At 46.0% G+C, this 21162-nt stretch overlaps 1 protein-coding gene across 2 annotated transcripts; it reads right to left on the bottom strand.

Annotated features, from left to right (window-relative positions):
- Positions 1-2341: 2341 nt before the first annotated feature.
- On the bottom strand, positions 2342-20925 carry CRK (CRK proto-oncogene, adaptor protein). Of its 2 annotated transcripts, none has more exons than XM_063956072.1 (3): positions 20563-20923; positions 15059-15588; positions 2342-3130 (listed from the first exon to the last, which is right to left on the bottom strand). In XM_063956072.1, the coding sequence occupies exons 1-3, from the start codon at positions 20783-20785 to the stop codon at positions 2993-2995; spliced, it is 891 nt and encodes a 296-aa protein (XP_063812142.1). In that variant the 5' UTR covers positions 20786-20923; the 3' UTR covers positions 2342-2992. The 2 variants fall into 2 exon arrangements, with proteins under 2 accessions (XP_063812142.1, XP_063812143.1); XM_063956073.1 differs by having other exon boundaries at positions 3043-3130; positions 15229-15588; positions 20563-20925.
- Positions 20926-21162: the final 237 nt, after the last annotated feature.

Here is a 21162-nt window from a genome sequence, read left to right as displayed (position 1 = left end):
CTGGTGTTGAATTTATCCACATGCTAAAAAGTCAATACATGTAGGCAGTGTGTGAGTGTGTGTGTCCTAAACGTTATGACAATAGCAAAGACCTGAAAGAGTTCAGAAACCATGAAATTGCTTTAAGAGCCTTCTGTAAATGAGATAAAGGAGGTTTGTAGTTGCCCCAGGTAATTACTGTAGGTATTTTGTTAACTGCTCTCTTCTTGAACATTACAATTATTTATTTATTTGGAAGACATTCATTAGCAGAGCTGAAGACTGGATCACTGCTGGAAGTTAGAGAAGAGAGCAGGTCAGAGTCTTTTAGTTTTCTATCAAGAGAACTGTCCAAATTTAGGGCAACCCTACATTTCAACATAAGAAATATTACACGGCTGTTATGGGATAAACATTGCCTCACCCGTACTCATTCAGTACTGCAGAACATTCATGATAACCATGTTTAATGATTAAAAAAAAAATGCAAGTTTACATAAGAATATTTACAAAAATTCTGAAAGGATTTTGATTCTAAATAAAATCAATACTTAACAGTCCATGACATGAATAGTGCCTTTGAAACTGCGCTACTTTATGGTGCTAAAGGTGGTGGTTAGTATAGTAAAATATTGCCGACCGTTTGGCTCATAGAAGGACAGAAATCAAGGCAGTGCTCTGGCATCAAAAGCTAGAGGTCTGTGTAAGTAAAACATGCAACTGAGGACAATTTAGTTGGACACATTGTTTTCCATCTTGTGCAAATTCGAGTCAGAAACACGTGTCGTAAAATAACCCCGTCAGTTGCTTGCTAAATAAAGCACATAATAAAGTAACATTCAAACTTAGTTTGCAGAAGGCAGAGAAGGTTTACCGTTAAGCTAGTATGAGCGGACAGGCCGTATTATTGGAAGAATCTCAGTAGATGCATGACAATTTGCATACATGTTCATACTTTAAATGAAAAAAAGAAAAAACAGCTTTGGTTAATGTATGCGTTATTAACAGGAGCACCAATTATTCTATCATCTATTTACAATAGTGTTCCACAATGAAAATTAGTGTTTGCCAACCCCAGCAAGAAAGCTTGTAACATTTTCATTTATTGTGGTCTGGGAGAAAGGGTAGTCCCTGTCAGACACGTGAGCTGCACTACTACAAGGCATGAGATTAGTATAACATGTTCACTGGATGAATGATACACACACCATTTAGCTACAATAAGCAACCATTTGGCAGCTGTGAGAATAGTATAGGATGCAAGGCACATTCAATGTATAGCCTCAAGATGTAGACTGATGCGTAACCTCAATAAGTACAGGGTCAGTCATGAAACCACCAAGTTTTTGCATGGCCAATCTCCTATCTAAAAAGAGATGGGACATCGGGGTGCGCAATTCAATTTTTTTGTGCTGATCGCGCCCACACAGACCAGGTTTAGCGGCATAAAACTGCTAAACCCGAACGTACTGGATGCAAAGCCAAAAGAGCCATTTGGGAGCCCAAATGGGACACACACTTTGCACATTTCGGCACCTGCAGCTATTCACACGAACGGAGCAATTGAATTGCTCCACTGAGCGCCCCCCACTGAATATTACCCTTTATCACTGTCACACAATACATTCTGGAATTACCAAACATAAAAGTTTCTCAACACCACATGACTATCAACCTGGAGTTCACTTTAAAAGGACCATTTGGAAATGGTCATTACGAACAATCGCTAACCTAACGCAATCAGCTTGATTTAACGGTGTGTGTTTGGTACTTAGGCTTAACATCGTAAGAGTAAGCAGCATCTCCATGTGCAACACCATAACTTGTATTAAACAGTAACACGTTAAATATACTAGTCAGAATAAAGGTTGGCTTGTATCAGTTATAAAAAGGTGCACTTTTTTTTCTTTAGCAATTTCTAAATATCAAAATAAAATGTAAATCTGCATTTTAACAAATGCCTGTTTTAGTATAAGGTCAGCTATCCCCCCTTGGTGAAAACAGGTCTACCTCTCCCTGCAAAATAAAAAACCACCAACTTCCAAATGAGCTGATCTCATATACTAAATGCCAATATCCTGCTTGCGGTGTTTTCATACACTATCGAGAAAAGTTACATTTAAGAATAAAAGACGAACAATGTATTTTGTTTCTTGTTGGCAATACAAAACAGAATTCTTCATTTTAAGTGTGCAATAGCTAACAGTAGATACAATGGGATTTCAGTACATCCTCTCCTACATATCTGAGAAATTCAATTATTCAAGAACATTATTGCCTTGAGTTCCTCTCACCAAATGTAAAGCACTCTGAAAGTGTTGTGTTACTAAACAGATCCCCACCCCCCCCCCTACAAAAAAAAAAAAAAAAAAAAAAAAAAAACACCCCACAAGGGTAGGAGACGGGACGAGGGAGATGGGCGGAACAGTCAGAAAGTTGTCAGACACCCACAGCTCAATCCCTTTTAAAACTTAATACTGGGAACAACTGAAGGGCGAAGGAGCTCCACATTAGAAGAATGATTAATTGTGTTAACAGTTGGAGCCAAATCATCAACGTACAGTGTTTACCTAAGGAGATATATTAAAAAGTCAGTTAGAAACTGGTGAAGTCCAATGCCAGGTGTCTTGAGGCTAATGCCGGTCTGCAAAACTTTACTAAGTAAGAAAAGGAGATTAACAAAGGCCACACAAAAAAAAAAAAAAAGAAAAAAAAAAAGTCTTGTTCAAATAAAAATGCCTTGCTACAAACACTCATGCAGCTCACTGCATCTGCGTGTTCTATTGCCGTGGTGGGAGGATTAACTGCTGCCTGCTTTCAGAGACAATCCAAGCTCGTACCCTAACTGGCCAAATCTCAGAAGGACCGATTGCAAATGAGAGGGATTCTGGGACATTACTACTTTCATAACCTACACATCTGGAAACCTGTGGCAGGCAGTCTAAATGGCAGATGGAGAAAGAGGGAAACAGAGCAAGATTGTTCGCATTTTAGGAATGGGGCCAAGTCACACTCAGCTGAAGTCCTCATCAGGGTTCTGTTGATCCAGCAGACGCACATGTGTAAATGGAAAGTGACCACATTTTCCGTTGCACTCGCCTTCCCATTGACCACTGACGTTAATCTTTGTTACTTTTACAAGGTCACCAACCTGTAGGAAGACATGAAGGGGAAAAGATGAGTCTTTGAAACAAAAAACAAAAAACTAAATATGCAGGTATGGAGAATAGTAAATACATTTAGCTTTACTCCAACAGTTTTGGGACGGGAATGGAAACTAATAGGAAGCAGAGTTACCGTAATCTTGACGTTTCACTATATATCAGCTTTGTACTGGTTGCTACTAGCCTTACCCATATGATATCAGTTGAACTGGAGGTTTTATGGTCTATTTTGCTAGCAAGTCAAGAACATATTGTAAAAAAAAAAAATAAAAAAAAAAAATTTGCTTTATGGTAAATAACGGCTGCCAAGAGGGAGGAGAGCCCTTCAAACTACAGTATGGTATTTATGCAAATACATTGGCTGTGAAGTAACTGGTGAGAGTCACATAACGTGTAAAATATGTGCAAAATGATTGTTAAATTTTAACCTAAAGAAAGTCAAGGCATAATTTGCAGAAAACAAAAACGCAACAATACATATTAGAATATTTAAATGTGACCTAACTATGCTGAATTACAGTACACAGGATTCATAGCACAATGCTTTGTGCTTAGCTCTCCTTAAAGTTTACAAGATAGATCAGGGAGGTTCCAGTATGTAATGATGGGATGAATCCCCCCCCCACCCCCCCCCCCCCCCAAGCATAACTCCACTCATTATCCCTCCCCCTACAGAGGACACTAACCCTATATTAAACTAGGGTCTAGCTAATGAAAATATTGAAAGGAATAAAGTGCATGTTATATCCCTTTGCTTTGAACAGTACTAGCTACTGCTAACTCTATAAGGATTAAAGGCGGGTATGCACTCTGGAATGCAGGCGATGGCCGACTATCGTTAAACGATATAATGCATACACACTGAATTTTATCGTTCAATGATAACGTTCACCGACATCACCGCCGGCATTCCCAAACATGCAGCTCAGCCCGACATTGATGAGTTGAGCTACATGTCAGCTCAATATTGGTGAACGCTTAACGATGTGTGGGAGCACGCTTCGTTCACCAATATTACCCCCATACACACTGGACGAGATAAGCCTAAAGGTTTATTTTGTAGGCTGAAATTGCCTAGGGCATACTCCTCTTAACACTGCCATACAGAGGCAATGATCCCATCAAAGAAAGAGGTATAAAAATATGAGAAACATACAAAGGAGGCAGCCTTATACCCTGTAACGACAGCATGCAAGACAGATAGCAGTAAACTTCGGGCCTAATTCAGAGATGTACCCAAACCTTGTGTTTCCGTATATCTCCGATTATGCGAGATCTGCACATGATGCCGCACTACACATGTGCAGGTCTCGTCATGAGATTACTCGCAGTGCTCTGAAGGGTGCAGACTGACAGGCTGCAGCTGTTTGAGGGCATGTTTATCAAAACGGAAGCGGTGAAATCCCTATTTTATGGGTGCGCAGAGGCCAGGGTCTGCTTCTCCTGACGCAGATTTACTGGACTCTGCGGCGCGATTACACCGGCAATCCAGAATAACCAGATGTTCTCACAGATAACCTAATACCGCATCTTTGGATGCAGCAGCAGAACAGAGAATCTGGCAGGAGGAGTCCATAAATTCTCTCCTGTGGCGTTAGAGTATTAACGCACAACTGCGGCATAGAATAACGCAGTGACTGCGTGATCTTCATCCAACCTGTAAAGTACATTTCCCTGAAGTAGGCAAAAAATACTTGTATTATTAGGGTCAGTTTCCTAATTTGCATTACTAATTACTACTGTGTGGGCACAGCTTGTGGTACACCACACTCTTGTCAGTGGTCCCCAGATGCAGGCATCTACGTGTAAATGTATTCTGAATGTACAGTAAATGTGCATCATCATCTCTTGCATTTTTTTCCCCCTTTCTGTTACAGCATGAAATGAGCGTGGCTGAAAGCAACACTCGGGCAGTCCATGCGATAGAATTTAGGAAGTTGGAGCTGTGTAAAGTTTAATTTTTCTGTTATGGATACAGTGCTGGTCACAGTAGTGTTTAACAGACAACACTTCATTTACACCCTCTAATGCAGGCCTGGCCAACCTGTGCATTCCCTAAAAGCAAAACTGTGGCAGGGCATGCTGGGACTTGTAGTTTCACAACAGCTGGAGAGCCACATGTTGGTCAGGCCTGCTCTAATGAATCCAGGAAATGTGAATCTACATTTGCAGGGTAGTACATAGACATGGAAGCTACATTGCTCACACCACCATGTATTAACCACATTGCACAAAACTTAAACAGTCACATTATATTGAGAACTATTCCCCCTAAAACTATATAAAAGTTTATATAAAACTATATAAAAGTAGTCACCACTAAAACAAAAAACCTGAAGTTGAAGGTTTTACAGAACACTGTTTTAATATTAACCAGTTTAGACACTACAATGAGATGTCCAACAGGAAACGAAGCAGATATAAACATGAGTCAACTTCTCAAGTCCCATCTGCGGCTTCCCTAGTACGAGTTTCCGATCGTCATATGAATGAATGAAAATTCCCATTTGTACTTAAAATAATTTAGTTTGGGACTTCCTTCCTGTCCGGCTCTTTATACTGCAAGTCAACTGTGTAATGACTCAAACTTTGGTCACAGGCTTCATAGCAACTTACGTGGCACTCTAGTTATCAAGACATGCAATAATAAAACCAAGTGGATTCATAATACTGACTGCATAAAGTGTCCTGAAGGTATTCAGCTACCACCACCACTTTCTGCAGATGCTGGTTTGGACTGTACCGTTGGGTCCTTCTAGGTATGGACAGGTCACTCCTCATTTATGAAATCAGAATGCAACAGAGGAGCATGTTATGGCGAATGGTCAGGACACAGAAAACCTACTTATAAGCAGGACCATAGCAGTTGGGCATTAAAACTTAACATGCAGATTAATTTCCAACGAAAAAATATTTACACAGGGGGCGTGGCATGGAGTAGCTAGGTGTAGGGAGCTTTTGCCTGCTCTACCGGTTATATCCTTGAATATATCCCGTTTTCTTTATAGCAGTTTCTCCTCCAGACTCCGTTTTGCAGCGGTGTATTGTCTCCTGATCACCAGGAGCTCCGGGGTAAAATCCTGTGTGGTGCCTTTCAGCCCGTTTTTCTGAGTTCTCTACGGCCGGGTGCTCTCACCGCAGCTTGGAATCTCAGCCTCAGCTCCAGCAGATATTTTGGGCTTTATACTTACACGAGAGCTGCCTCTTGGCTGTATCCTGTCTGTGTTCTCCGAGACCCCGTGTGCAACACCTTCCAGTGTCTTGTCTTCGACCGTCGCCTGTCTGCTGCAGTGTTTAGGGCGTGTTGGACGTGGGCTGCCGTCATTTTGTTGCTGTCCTCTTCGGCTGCAGCACGGATACCCTGGCACCTCTAGGGTAGTGGATACAGTCCTGCCAGATTGACATCATTGCTGGTGCAGCAGTGTTCCCTTGTTGTCTCCTGCGGTAATCTGCCTGGTGCCTCCTGCTGTGGGTCTGCTGGTAAGCTCTGGTTAGGTGCTAGTCACCATCTTGCCCCTGGTCTCTTTCCAGGCTAGTACCAACACCTTACTGATAGCTAATTCGGTGGAGCAAATCCTTCAGGCAATTACTGCCTCCAAGCAGAGGCTCCTCACTAAGCTCAGAGATGTGGTAGAGCTGTAACTTTGAATTCTGTCACTGCAGTCCGCATTCATGATATGCCAGCGCAACTTCTGTATTTGTCCTTCCCAAGAGATGCGTTTACTCCTGATATGGATAATGTCTCAGTCCGTGGGTTTCAAGACTCCATTATGGGTTTTCTGAAGATCCGATCTACATTGTTGCCATCGGTGGTGAAACTTCAAGATCCTTTATTCCAATACCTCAAGTACTTTTCTGGGCGTCCCTGCATTGGCGGGAGGTTCCTATTCTTATCCTTTAAGTACTTTATGCCCCGATGTGTGTATCCCTGGGTGAACAGAGACGGGACTGATTATGTAATATTGCAAGTGATGGAGGCTTGGACGGATTAATTATCTTTGTTACCGCTATTTTGCTTTATTTTCATTACATGTATGTTTGGAAATGGTCGCATATTCTCCTATCTATGCTGTGTATACATTTATATAATGCTTAGTATACTGTATGGGCGGAACGCTGTATCCTTATGCAAGAGCCAGACTTAGCCTAGCTTAAGGTCATTAGTCTATTGCTCCTGTTAGTTTCGTGTCCTATTATCCTTCTGGAAAGGGGAGTTTAGCTAGTTAGCATAGCTTTGGGGGTGGGGAGAATGGGGGGGTTTAGGGATTCAAGTATACCTAAATTGGAGGTAGGTTATACAGGATGGGGGCGGGTTATAGGTGAAGGAGGGAGGGGTTGTTTGAGGTTTTTGTTTTATATGGATGCTTGGCAGATGTCAAGTATAAACCAATAGCATACAAGACAACAACGTTTCTTTACTCTGACCTTTATATGTGACTATGAACTCCCCTCTTTCTTCTGTAGAGAAGATGTGTGGGCTCCCATGGTGCCTGTGGGCCTCTACATACTATGGTACGGGAAAACACATTGGGCAGTATTCAAATGATTTATCACGCCCGATCTCCTTTCTAAAGTGGTCCCTGTTAAAGTACATATCACATCCATAGTAATCCGGTTTAGCTGCGTAACGGGTTGGCTGCCCTCGCTACTGCAGGGGTAGCGAGCTGCAATGATAATACCACGCCCATCACCAGAAACAAAACAGGTGTGGAAGGTGGTGAAAAGAATTGAATACCGCCCTTTATTTCTAATGAACCATATGTCCCGTGTCCCCTTGATTTATATTTTTTGTTGTGTACTCTATACTCTGCCACGTATACTTGCACTCATTACTTCCAGGTTTTGTTGATTGTTTTATTTGTACTTCAAATCTCTTGAACTAAAAATAAAAAAAATGTACACATAAATTTAAGCGGTGTATCTTTGTCCAAAACGTGTTAGAAATACAGAGAAGAGCCTAAATATAGCCTATGAGATATGGCAGAGTTACGGTATGAATGGTCGACATCGACACAAGGTCGACACCTGAAAAGGTCGACAGGAGTTTAACTTTTTTTGGTGTCGTTTTTTGCGTAAAGTGACGGGGAACCCCAATTAGTTCACCGCTTCGCTCGCCATGCTTCGGGCAAGGTGCCTCGCTCCGCTACAGCTGCGCTCGGCACAGATTACTGTTCCCAATCGTAGTCCACGTGGATCGTAAAGTATGGAAAAGTTCCACAAAAGAAAAATAATGTGAAAAACTCATGTTGACTTTCATGTGGCGACCATTTTCATGTCAATGTCGACCAATAGTGGTCGACCTAATGACTGTCGACCATAACATGGTCGACCATCTGAACGGATACCATATGGCAGTGGGAAGAGCTCTAATGTAGCCGCCATAGATAGGGACGGGCGGCACTCCACAGATTGGCAAATAAACACAGCAGCTACACAAGCTTAAACATCAACGTTTCGGGTGCTCCTTTATTGGCACCTTTCATCAGCATCCTGATGAAAGGTGCCCATAAAGGAGCACCCGAAACGTGGAGTGCCGCCCGTCCTTTCTATACTCTGTATATGGTTCCTTGCTGGTCCGTGGGAAGGCACCGAGATACTATCTTTCTATAGTGGAGTGGAGATTTTCCTCAATTGTTTGCACCTGCGGCTATTTCTATTAGGCGCCCTTTGGAGCACACCCAAACAATTACTTAGACTGGTTTACCGCTTTGCGTGGCTAAACACGGTACTTCTGGCCACGCACAGGTGGCATTTCACTGTATGGGGAGACGCAAACAAATTGCTCCGATGTGAATCCACAAAACAACTGAAACACCCCCCCCCCCTTCCCCAGAACAGTACATTGAGACTTTTGGCAATATTCAATTGTTTTGCGTCCTCAGTCTCCTGTCTTAAGTGACGGGTTACTGCAGGGCGCAATGCAATTGTTTTTTCTCATGCTGACCGTGCCCATAAAGGTCAGATTTAGCTGCGTAAAGCAGCTAAACCTGACCAAAGTGCTGGGTGCGATTGCAAAAAGTGCAGTTTGGGCGCCCAAAAGGGTCACTTTTTTTGAGCATTCCAGCTCACCACGCCCAGGGGTGAGAGTGGAAATGTCAGCGCCAGCAGTCGATCACACGCGAACAGTGCTACACTTAAATAGCTCCATTTTGTGCTATCTGGTGGTGCAAATTACAATTGAATTCTGCCCAATGTGTGAAAACATGAAACACTAATATCACTTTGATATAAAACCCAGCTTTAACCTGGCTCAGATCCTGGACACCTGTTGAAGTCGGTATTTCAGTACTTACACCCCAACCCCCCCCCACCCCGTCCACACCTGGGTGCTTGACCCAGGTTGTCACCCTACACACTGGAACCGGGTCTTCCATTGACCTGGGTCAACCGCCTAGCAGTGGACACTTTGAGAGAATGACATCTCCAAGCACTACTGTGGCCACCAGTAAACAGCTTTTAGGCATGACCCAGGTCATACCTTTCACACATAAGCCAGGGCACCGACTAGGGTTGCAAGTACCAGGAATAACCCTGGTTTATTTCAGGTTTGCGGACCCGGACTGTCAACCTGGATAAGATCTTTTCAGACATAAGCAGGACCCAGGTTGACTCTCCATATTTTAACATGATTGAAAGGAATAAAAAGAGTGCCCATCACAGCAATTCAATTGGTGCTCTGATCAGGCATCCATTACTTTAAGCGCCCAAATAAGCATGGCTTAGCCACAAATAGTGGCTGATCCCGTCTTAAGTCCCGGTTAGTATACACAAACTCCCGTTTGGGCACCTACACCACAGACTTTCCACACATTTCTTCTCGCTGCTTCAGGAAGCAGCAACAACAAATGTCTCTCCTGCAGCTAATGGAGCAAAAATGTAATCGCTCCATTTTGCACCCTATAGTGGTAGACACAGGCAAAATCAACTGAATTGCATTGACAAGGTACAAATTATAAATGCTATGGAAAAGACATAAGAGAAACAATGGATAACTACAGAAACATCTGCCATGCATTATACATAGACATTATATGCTATTACATTAACCATTAACATTTTTTTTGCCAATTTGTCATGTCATTTTTAGAATTAAATTTGCTGAATGAGAGACACACCAGGGAATGCAATAAACCTGATACTCAAGAAAAACAGAAACTGTAGCTATTGCTTAACCAATGCCATATCTACTAGTGCACATGAATCTTACAGACCACAAAGGCTATTTAATGCCCCCACCAATTCTATATACAAGGCCACACGTCCACATCATATATACACCATCACTTAAAATAAAGGCTATAAAACGCTCACATATTGTCTCTGGCATTCACTACTGTGTTATAGTAATACTGGAGCTAGGGAGGCCAATCCCGGGATCGGGGGGATCCCAGGATTCAGGACCAAAAATGCCGGGATTTGAATCCCGGGATTGGAGCCTCCAATCCTGGGATTGCATTGCGCATGTACAGCGAGGGAGGGTTGGTGTAAGTAACACTTACTATTAGGCGGGTGGAAGTATTAGGCGGGCGGCAGCCATGTACACAGACCGCGGCGGCATTTCAAATGTTACGCCGGCCGCCAGCCAATCACAGCTGGTGGACGGGCGGCCAATCAGGGAAGCGGCCGCAGCAGCTCCTGATTGGCTGCCGGCCAGCGCTACAATTTGAAAGGCCTCTGGCGCGCTCAGCGCGTCTTGTCCATGGCTGCCGCCCGTCTAATAGTAAGTGTAGTTTTACTGACACCAACCCTCCCTCACTGCAGTGCTCGCTTCAGCCTCCCCCCTGCTCCGCTTCCTACACAATCCAGCACTGCTCCCTAGTCCCTTCACTACACCCACCAGCGCTGCTCCCTAGTCCCTACACTACACCAGCGCTGCTCCCTAGTCCCTACACCAGCGCTGCTCCCTAGTCCCTACACTACACCCACCCTCCAGCGCTGCTCCCTAGTCCCTACACTACACCCACCCTCCAGCGCTGCTCCCTAGTCCCTACACTACACCCACCCTCCAGGGCTGCTCCCTAGTCCCTACACTACACCCACCCTCCAGGGCTGCTCCCTAGTCCCTACACTACACCCACCAGGGCTGCTCCCTAGTCCCTACACTACACCCACCCTCCAGGGCTGCTCCCTAGTCCCTACACTACACCCACCCTCCAGCGCTGCTCCCTAGTCCCTACACTACACCCACCCTCCAGCGCTGCTCCCTAGTCCCTACACTACACCCACCCTCCAGGGCTGCTCCCTAGTCCCTTCACTACACCCACCAGCGCTGCTCCCTAGTCCCTACACTACACCCACCAGCGCTGCTCCCTAGTCCCTACACTACACCCACCCTGCTCCCTAGTCCCTACACTACACCCACCCTGCTCCCTAGTCCCTACACTACACCCTCCAGCGCTGCTCCCTAGTCCCTACACTACACCCTCCAGCGCTGCTCCCTAGTCCCTACACTACACCCTCCAGCGCTGCTCCCTAGTCCCTACACTACACCCTCCAGCGCTGCTCCCTAGTCCCTACACTACACCCACCCTCCAGCGCTGCTCCCTAGTCCCTACACTACACCCACCCTCCAGCGCTGCTCCCTAGTCCCTACACTACACCCACCCTCCAGCGCTGCTCCCTAGTCCCTACACTACACCCACCCTCCAGCGCTGCTCCCTAGTCCCTACACTACACCCACCCTCCAGCGCTGCTCCCTAGTCCCTACACTACACCCACCCTCCAGGGCTGCTCCCTAGTCCCTACACTACACCCACCCACCAGGGCTGCTCCCTAGTCCCTACACTACACCCACCCACCAGGGCTGCTCCCTAGTCCCTACACTACACCCACCCTCCAGGGCTGCTCCCTAGTCCCTACACTACACCCACCCTCCAGGGCTGCTCCCTAGTCCCTACACTACACCCACCCTCCAGGGCTGCTCCCTAGTCCCTACACTACACCCACCCTCCAGCGCTGCTCCCTAGTCCCTACACTCACCCACCAGCGCTACTCCCTAGTCCCTACACCACACCCACCAGCGCTACTCCCTAGTCCCTACACCACACCCACCAGCGCTACTCCCTAGTCCCTACACCACACCCACCAGCGCTACTCCCTAGTCCCTACACCCACCCTCCAGCGCAGCTCCCTAGTCCCTACACCCACCCTCCAGCGCTGCTCCCTAGTCCCTACACCCACCCTCCAGCGCTGCTCCCTAGTCCCTACACCCACCCTCCAGCGCTGCTCCCTAGTCCCTACACCCACCCTCCAGCGCTGCTCCCTAGTCCCTACACCCACCCTCCAGCGCTGCTCCCTAGTCCCTACACTCACCCTCCAGCGCTGCTCCCTAGTCCCTACACCACACCCTCCAGCGCTGCTCCCTAGTCCCTACACCACACCCACCAGCGCTACTCCCTAGTCCCTACACCACACCCACCAGCGCTACTCCCTAGTCCCTACACCACACCCACCAGCGCTACTCCCTACACCACACCCACCAGCGCTACTCCCTAGTCCCTACACCCACCCTCCAGCGCAGCTCCCTAGTCCCTACACCCACCCTCCAGCGCTGCTCCCTAGTCCCTACACCCACCCTCCAGCGCTGCTCCCTAGTCCCTACACCCACCCTCCAGCGCTGCTCCCTAGTCCCTACACCCACCCTCCAGCGCTGCTCCCTAGTCCCTACACTACACCCACCAGCGCTGCTCCCTAGTCCCTACACTACACCCACCCTCCAGCGCTGCTCCCTAGTCCCTACACTACACCCACCAGCGCTGCTCCCTACAGCCTCCGTGCTCCCTCCACTCTTTTCCACTGCCCTCCACTCCCACTCTCCCTGCTCCCTACTGCAATCCCGGGACAGAGCGGTTTTCAATCCCGAATCCCGGGATTGGCCTCCCTAACTGGAGCCAGTCAGGGATAATTAGCATTCTGATACAATTGGGGAAGCACAGGGGAAAGCTTAGTTTTTGTATTGTTACATGAGGTCTTGCGCCTTACTTCAGGCCAGTGGTGTGCACTATACAGCTAATAATGTTACATGATATATAGATCCATGGGGTCGATTCAATTCGGCAATTTAAGAATAGCGCCGGGAATTAGCTCCCGACGCTATTCAATTCAGCTGTTAGTTACCCGCAATTGTCGGGAATTCTTCTCTCATCCCCGGGGGGGGGGGGGGGGGGGTGAGAGAAGAAAACCGACAAAAGTGCTTCCTCGCGGCCGGCGCGAGGCTGATTCTGTCGGGAATCAGCATCGCCGCGGGTAGTTAAGTCGGAGAATGCCCGTTCTCCCGACAAAACTACCTGTTAAGTCGGCGAGAACGGGCTTTCGCCGACTTAACTGGAGCTGAATTGAATAGCGTCGGGAGCTAATTCCCGGCGCTATTCATAAGTTGCCGAATTGAATCGACCCCCATGGGAGGCCACTAAAGACGTGTGAAATGTATTTTCATTTCAGTCACTGGAACGTAGCAGCCAAGGGATTGCATTTTACTGGGACTTCCAACACAGACAATGCTTAGAAATCATCATGAGTCACTGAGATATTAGTGTTCACTGTACGTGAAAGATGCTGATCAGGGGTGAGTGCATATAAAAATCTCAGGCCAAAATTTTAGACGTGGTGTATCGCTACAGCTACTGTAGATGTACTGATAAATATAGGCTAATCTTACCCTTGAAAATGTAAAATATGCCCTCCTCCTCAACCAGCATCCTGCACCTAGAGTGAACACTAGATATGCCACACTGACAACATTATTACAGTGTGAGCGCTACACTCCTTTATAGGACAGTATTCAATAGCTGTATCGTGCACGATCTTCTGTCTAAAGTGACAGGAGATCGTGGGGCAATATTCAATTGTTTTTATAGCGCTCATTAGTGGCGGGTCTAGCTGCGTAAAGAGGCTAAACCAGACTAATGGACACAACGCAAAAGGTCCTGTTTCAGCGCTCAAACGGGTCACTCTTCACTCATTTCAGCTCACCATCTCCCAGGGGCAGGGAGCTGAAATGATGATAGCACACCCGTTGGCAAACACAGCTGAATAGCTGCTGGCAGGACCGGGGAGGGATGGACAATTGAATACCACCCATAGTGTTTTCCCCTTGCCAGGCAAAGGTAATGTGCTATGCCTTACTGAGCTAGACATCACCTTTAGCAATTGAGGCACTTGGACAGAAACTTCTAAATATAAAAACACTAGGGGAAGAATTCAAATGTTTGAAAAGTCGGTTGGGTGTCTTTTTTCCCCTGTCTATTAGATTGAAAAGGCAGTTCGGTGTCTGTTTTTTCCTAACAATTGAATATCCCCCTAGGTATATCAACTGCAAGATGACGCCACAAAGACTGCAGGTTCTAGATACTGGTTATGCATAACATAAGAGGGTGGGTGTGGGTGGTCATTTCTCAAATTGTTTGGGCGCCAGTAAGTAATGCAATGCGGGCGATAATCAACTGATTTGCAAATTGGCGTGAGCGCCTCCAGCACCCATTACTTAATTTGCCTAATTGCACCAGGTTTAGACATGTAAAGCAGCGAAACCCGATGCAAAGTACAGTGAACGCTGCGTTTGGGTGCCCAAAAGCCTGACTTTGGGTGGATTTCTGCTTGCCACCTCAGGAGGGGGGAGAGCAGAAATAATGGGTCCCTGTTGGCACTCACGCCCATTGGCAAAACAACTGAAGCCCATTACTTACAGGGACCCAAGAAACAATTGACTTCCCCCCAATGTGGTTAATTACCCTTTAAAAATAAAGTGAAGATTAAGTAGCCTACACTTTCGTGCCCAAGCCTATTTTCCTCTAGGAGTCTAACCAATCTGTAACACCTTACATATACAAACTGATTAAGCCTAAATAAGGATTGCATTTGAAAGGAAAACCAATTTGAAATGACAATCTTCCTTGATGGCTGCACCCGTTATATACCTCCAAAGCCAATGCTGTCTTGTCGTAGGCATTAGGGACACGCTTCTGGATAACCCTGGCAAAAATGGGCCCATTCTGAAGGTTAGGCAGCGGAGTGTTGACACTGGGCTGGGCATAGGGCCCTGGCTCCGGCCCACCCAGTGGCTGCGGATGCGAATTTTCCTGGTTACCTCCAATCAGAGTGGACCCAGGAGTTGGAGGCCTGTACTTTTCCACATAAGGCACTGGTATCATGCCCCGTCTTCCTTCGCTGTCCTCAGCATTCCACCACTGCTCTTCAGGTTTGTCCCGGATCCTAAGGACGTCGCCTTTCTTAAATGGAAGATCTTCATCATCATTCCCATTAAAGTCAAAAAGAGCCCGGACATACTCTGCTTCTTCTTGTCTCTGGATCACTCCAGACTGCTTAGATTTGGAAACAGGCTCTATTAAAGTGGTAGTGTCCAGATAATGTATTTTATAAAATTCCAACAGAGCAGGTAACGAATCAAACTCTTGATCACCTATCCGGAATCGGGACTGATTCAAACCTGGGAAAACAGAATAGATCAGTGGTTTTTTTTTTTTTTTTTTTAAATATTCATTTTAATCTGTTGAACAAAGCCCTACTCTGTTATACTATGTATACGCAGTATATTTAGTTCAGATATATATATATATAGATATATAGATATATATAGATATATAGATATATATAGATATATATATATATATATATATATATAGATATATATATATACACACACACATACACATATATATATACACATATATACATACACACATACATACATACACATTTTACAGCGATGGATTACTTGCCCTAATTTTGTGGCTTTAAAGTAGAGATTAGTATAAAAAAATAAATGAATAAATAAATGAATAATCTATATATAGCTTGTGACAAGTTTAACTTTAAGTAGTTTTTATTTCAGCTGACACCCAATGAACTACAGTTTTACTTAGTCGTCACATGAAAATGCTTTCTTAAAGAGTAGCATGTCTAAAATTATCTTGGAGGCTACTTTCGAAGTTGCCTACAAGGTGGGGATCCAGTTTTAAAACAAGTCGTTTACTATATATAGATCTTTGGGGAAAATCCCTATCAAAAACTTGCAGAAAGTCACGTTACATTGTCATCATTGATCTGTCAGCCTGCTGAACACTCACTTTACATTTCAGCACCAAATGGATAGACCATCCTATTAAGTGGCGCTTACACTTCCAAGAGCAGCGGACCAACCGCCAACTCCTTCCAAGCTGTCTACATCCAGTCGAAATTTAGGTCCAAATGTCCTGACTCACCCTAGAAAACATGTTTTACTAAATGGGGTCCTAGTTAGCAGTGAACAGTTCTGATAATTTAATTTATTCCCTTAAAAATATTTACATTTTTGTTTTGGGAACTACCACAAATATTTCACACACCAGATGTTATCTTATGACAATAGCAAGCAGAAACACCACAAACAAAGGCTATATTTAGGGTTCATTCACACCTATTTAGTACCTTAATAGGAAAATAAATGCACTAGACAAACGAGAGTTAATTGTGCAGTTCACGCCAACACTGAAATTGCAACTGCATTACTAGTATCAGAATACAGCATGCCCAGTTTTGTATCTGTTAACATGTGCTAGTTGTACAATGGAATGTACTGCTAAAAACGCAACCCATGAACAGCCACTGGGAAACTTGTCAAGCGCCTGGCTCAGATACACCTAAAGCATTCTCGCATTTTTAAATAAATTTCTCTTGTGCGCAAATAAATTACAACAAAAGGGAAAATCTTGCGGTTAAAACCATGAAAGCAATTGAGAACCCGTGAGTATATTCTTCTAATTAGGGATGTATCTCTTGAGAATAAAGGCGTGTGTACATATTTCAGTCTAACATTTCACAAGCATCACACGCAAAAAACAAACAAAACAAAAAAACACAGGAAAATGTAAATAATAATAATTTGCTGGATGAACATGCATATCCTGATACCTATGAACAACTCTTCAGCCCTGGTTCATGGCCATATTAATCCTTAAAAGAAACAGTAAACCGTTTTAAAAAATGGGTGCCCTATAGGCATTGCGTGAGCTTGTGCCATGTAACTAGGCAATGCAGATAAATTTCATCCCTCAGTCAGTAGCCTAACCCTATACAGGAATGAGCTATGGTGCAGTGTACAGCATAGATAGTACTGTATCTCCATCTATACTGGCAAGGTTTCATCCTGAATATATCTATTTCATCATTACAGCTAAGTGACTATTACATACGTTAAAATAAGCTTTCATTTATCAAGATTGAGAAAGCATTTCTTCTTAGTGCTGCCCAACTTGTAGATTGAGGTATATTAAGCCAAACTTGCCTTTACCAATACAATGCCATTCTCTGACTAGTATGTGAAGCTCATACAAATTGCAACTGGATCCATTGTACTCCATAGGCAAGCAAATGTATCGTGTCAGCGCTAGCTTTACTTCTACAAGCAGCAGGAACACATGTAATGCTTGCAGTGAGGAGTCGTCTCTGGAATAAGTTCTGAAGATCTCATCATCATATGATCCCTATGTATCTCCCCACTGATAAGTCATATGCACACATTGTACTTGTGTTTATACATTGATAAGGTCCTGCAGTAGGACTGATTGCTACCTGCACAAAATGTAATATTTGTTAACATATCACGCAATAATGATTGTCCTGTGATACTTAGGGCGGTATCCTAATAGCTGCGAGGAGTTACCGCAGCTAAAGAATCCCCCTGGGGCTATCCTATTAGTCCTGCAAACCGGCAGTTATAAGGGATTATACTTCACATGCCCCAGGCATGCAAAGCATAATCCCCAATAACGAGCCCCAGGAGAACAGTCATCGGATGGAAATACATGGGTCCGCGATGTTATCACGGATACTAGTGTTCACTCTAGGCTGTTTTAGCAGGGCGCCGCGCCCTGCCCGATTTTTTAAAGTCAAAATCCGCCCTGCCCCTTTTGCGGCACCCTGCTAGTACAACCGCCCACTTACTGCCCTCCCAGCGTGTAAAGATGCCGTGATCCATTCACGCTATGGGAGAGAGCTGGGGGAAGCCCAGCACCGACGGAGGTGCTGGGCACGCCCCCAACAGTCCCGTAGACGGCCACAGACGTCCCCTATAGCAACGTCTGTGGGCCGCACCGCCCACTAAAATGATGTTGTGTGGCCAGGCCCCCTAATTTACATGGCCGCATCCCCGTTTCTGGCACACGCGCGGCTTTGACGCGCCAATGTGTCCCCGGAGTCCGGCGCCCTGCCCCATATTAATTGTAGAAGGAACACTAGGACACCATGAGTTATCAGCCAATAACAAGTCATTTACCACACTGTAAAAACAGGGGAGGAATTGGATAGCCCGATAGAGTTATCGGGCTAAGAAGCCCGTTATTAGCGTGCGGTAACTTACCCCACCTAATAGGATATCACCCATATGATACAAAATCTAGCATTTTAAATGTGCAGTAATAACAGCACTAGCAAGACGAGCAATTTTTATACTGTAATCCTGGGGTCTTCAACTTGCAGCCCTCCAGCTGCTGTTGAACTACACATCCCAGCATTACCTGCCACAGTTTTTCTATTAAGACATGCTAAAACTGAGGCAGGGCATGCTGGGATGTGTAGTTCCACAGCAGCTGGAGTGCCACAGATTGAAGACCCATGCTGTAATCCATGGAAGCCCTTGAGCATATTCCAGGGCAAAAAGCAAAAAAAACATTTGCACTGCACAATAAGCAAGGTTCTGAGGTTGGTTTGATAAGAGACTGGAGTGGTAAGGCCCATACAGACGGGCCGATGCGGGAGAGATGTGTGCTGAGCGAACCGCTCAGCACACATCTCTCCCGCCGCTCAGCACGATCTGTGCTGAGCGTGCGGGGGGAGACGTGGGGGCCGCTCACTACACCCAGCGGGTGAAGTGAGCGACCGCCATCTAGCACCAGCGATAGCGATGCGCGGGGCTGCGCATCGCTATCGCTGTTAGGGCTACACACGGAGCGATCTATCTGAAAATCTAAACAATCTAGTCAGATTGCTTAATTATCGCTCCATGTGTACCCCCCTGTACTCTCCTCCAGCAGCACCCCTCCCCAGCTCCCATCTTGATTGATTTTGCAGATTACAAAAACAGCAGAGCCCCAAGTAAAGAAAATAAAATTACCACATGCAGCAGCGCCTATAGCCATTGCTTGGTAAAGATAGGACCTTACATTTTCCTAGGTGGTGGTGCCACTTCAAGACACTACCTGGGGTCGGAGGGTATATCAAACCTTTGAGAGAAACTGGAGGTGTCTACAGCAACCAATAAGCTTCTACCCATCTTTAATCTAGCAAAATGACAGTAGCTGACTGGGTGCTGTGGGCAACTTCTCCACTTTCTCTCGAAGGTTTACAATATCTCCCCTTCTGTGGAAGTAAAATACACCTGACACTAAACAAAGCAGTTAAATATTCTCTCAAAAGTGCTGCGGAACATGTGCACACTATATTAGTAAACCCAATTGTTTAATCGCTGCCAATTTCCCATCTAAAGTGACTGGAGTTCGCAGGGTGACAGTCACTTGCCCCTGTTACCGCACCCTTATAAATCGGGTTTAGCCGCATAAAGTGGCAAAACCCGACTAAACAAATTAACGTGATGCGAAAAAGACCCAATTGGGCGCCCACACGGAACACTTTTTTCGAGCATTTCAGCTCACCACCCCTGAGAGTAGCGAGCTGAAATTAAGATCTCGTGCACTCCGGCAGAAACACTTGAAAAGCTGCCGGCAGGGGCGCAGGGGACGACTGCGATAACATTTGAATTCCATCTGATGAATTTGTTTGCTACCAATTTAAAAAGACAAAAACACAAGTACACAATTCTCAGTATTGGCTAAAGAAATATGTGCCTATTATCTGCAGGCTCTCAGTCTGCTAACTTCTCATATAGGGCCCCATTTAGAGTAAGGCACCAGCACAGCTGGAATGTGCAATTTGGGAGCAAATAGAAACTCTGGAGCATTAAGGAAGCTTGGGGTGTCCCAGTCTAGCTTTGAATTGCAGTGCAAAGCTACAGATGCCCAGGATATGCACTACATGCAGAGACAGGCCACATGTTACATGCATGAAAACAAACTACCTGGGACCATGGTTACACAGGTGTAATATTGTTTTCACACTACATCTGTATTTAATCCTATGGGGTAGAGTAACAGTAGGAAACGACCCCAAAGTGGGGTACAGGGAACTACTACGTGCGGTGTGTCACCAGCACCAAGGTGAATCTCAGGCAAGAGGGGCCACTGAGGAAGGTAGGGCATGTTAGGGTGACTTGGGGGTGCAGCTCAGCCTCCGCGTCAGGGGGTGATTACAGCCAGGCCAGGAGAGACTTGGGGGAGGGGGCGTGTGTGTGACCAGCACGGAGTGACTGGTGGTGGGGTATGTGCAGCAGATAACCCACGCGTGTACGTGTCCCCCAGCCCCCACTCACCGGCGGGCGTGCTCTGGCGGCTGTTGCTGACGCTGTTGATGATGTAATGGGACACCTTGGAGTTTTCGCTGACGGAGAGCACATAGTCCCCAGGGATGGTGGTGGAGTCCCGGACCAGAAACACCCCGTGCCGCTGGCCCTGCAGCAGACTGACCGCCTCCTGCCGGTTCTGCCTCCCCCAGTACCAGCTCGCCCGGTCCTCGGAGTCGAAGTTGCCGGCCATGGCCACTCCCCGCCTATGGGCGCCTACCGACGCCGCCCGACACACACCCGCGACACCCGACCTCACCAAGCCCGAAATGGCGGCACAGGAAAGGTCTGACCTCACCTTCCGGAAATGCGTCACCCAGGAGCGACTATGTAGCGTCACCCGCCTGCGCCGGCAGGAAGCGGAGCCCCCGCGGCCATCTTTACGTGGGGAAAATGACACAGACAAGGCGCTTGTGTGACATGCTAATATATATGTCTGTTATGTCATTCCAGGAGGGCCGGCGGCAAGACTGGCTGCATAGCTGCCCCAAAGAGCTACACGTTGCAATGCGGCCTACTTGCTGCCATATGAAACTAGACTCCAAGAGACATGATATCTGAGCAGAGGCA

The sequence above is a fragment of the Pseudophryne corroboree genome, chromosome 2 (genome assembly GCF_028390025.1).
Source record: "Pseudophryne corroboree isolate aPseCor3 chromosome 2, aPseCor3.hap2, whole genome shotgun sequence".
Taxonomy (NCBI): Eukaryota; Metazoa; Chordata; class Amphibia; order Anura; family Myobatrachidae; genus Pseudophryne; species Pseudophryne corroboree.
The sequence above is the reverse complement of the archived record's forward strand: the minus strand, read 5'-3'. Positions and strand labels throughout refer to the sequence as shown.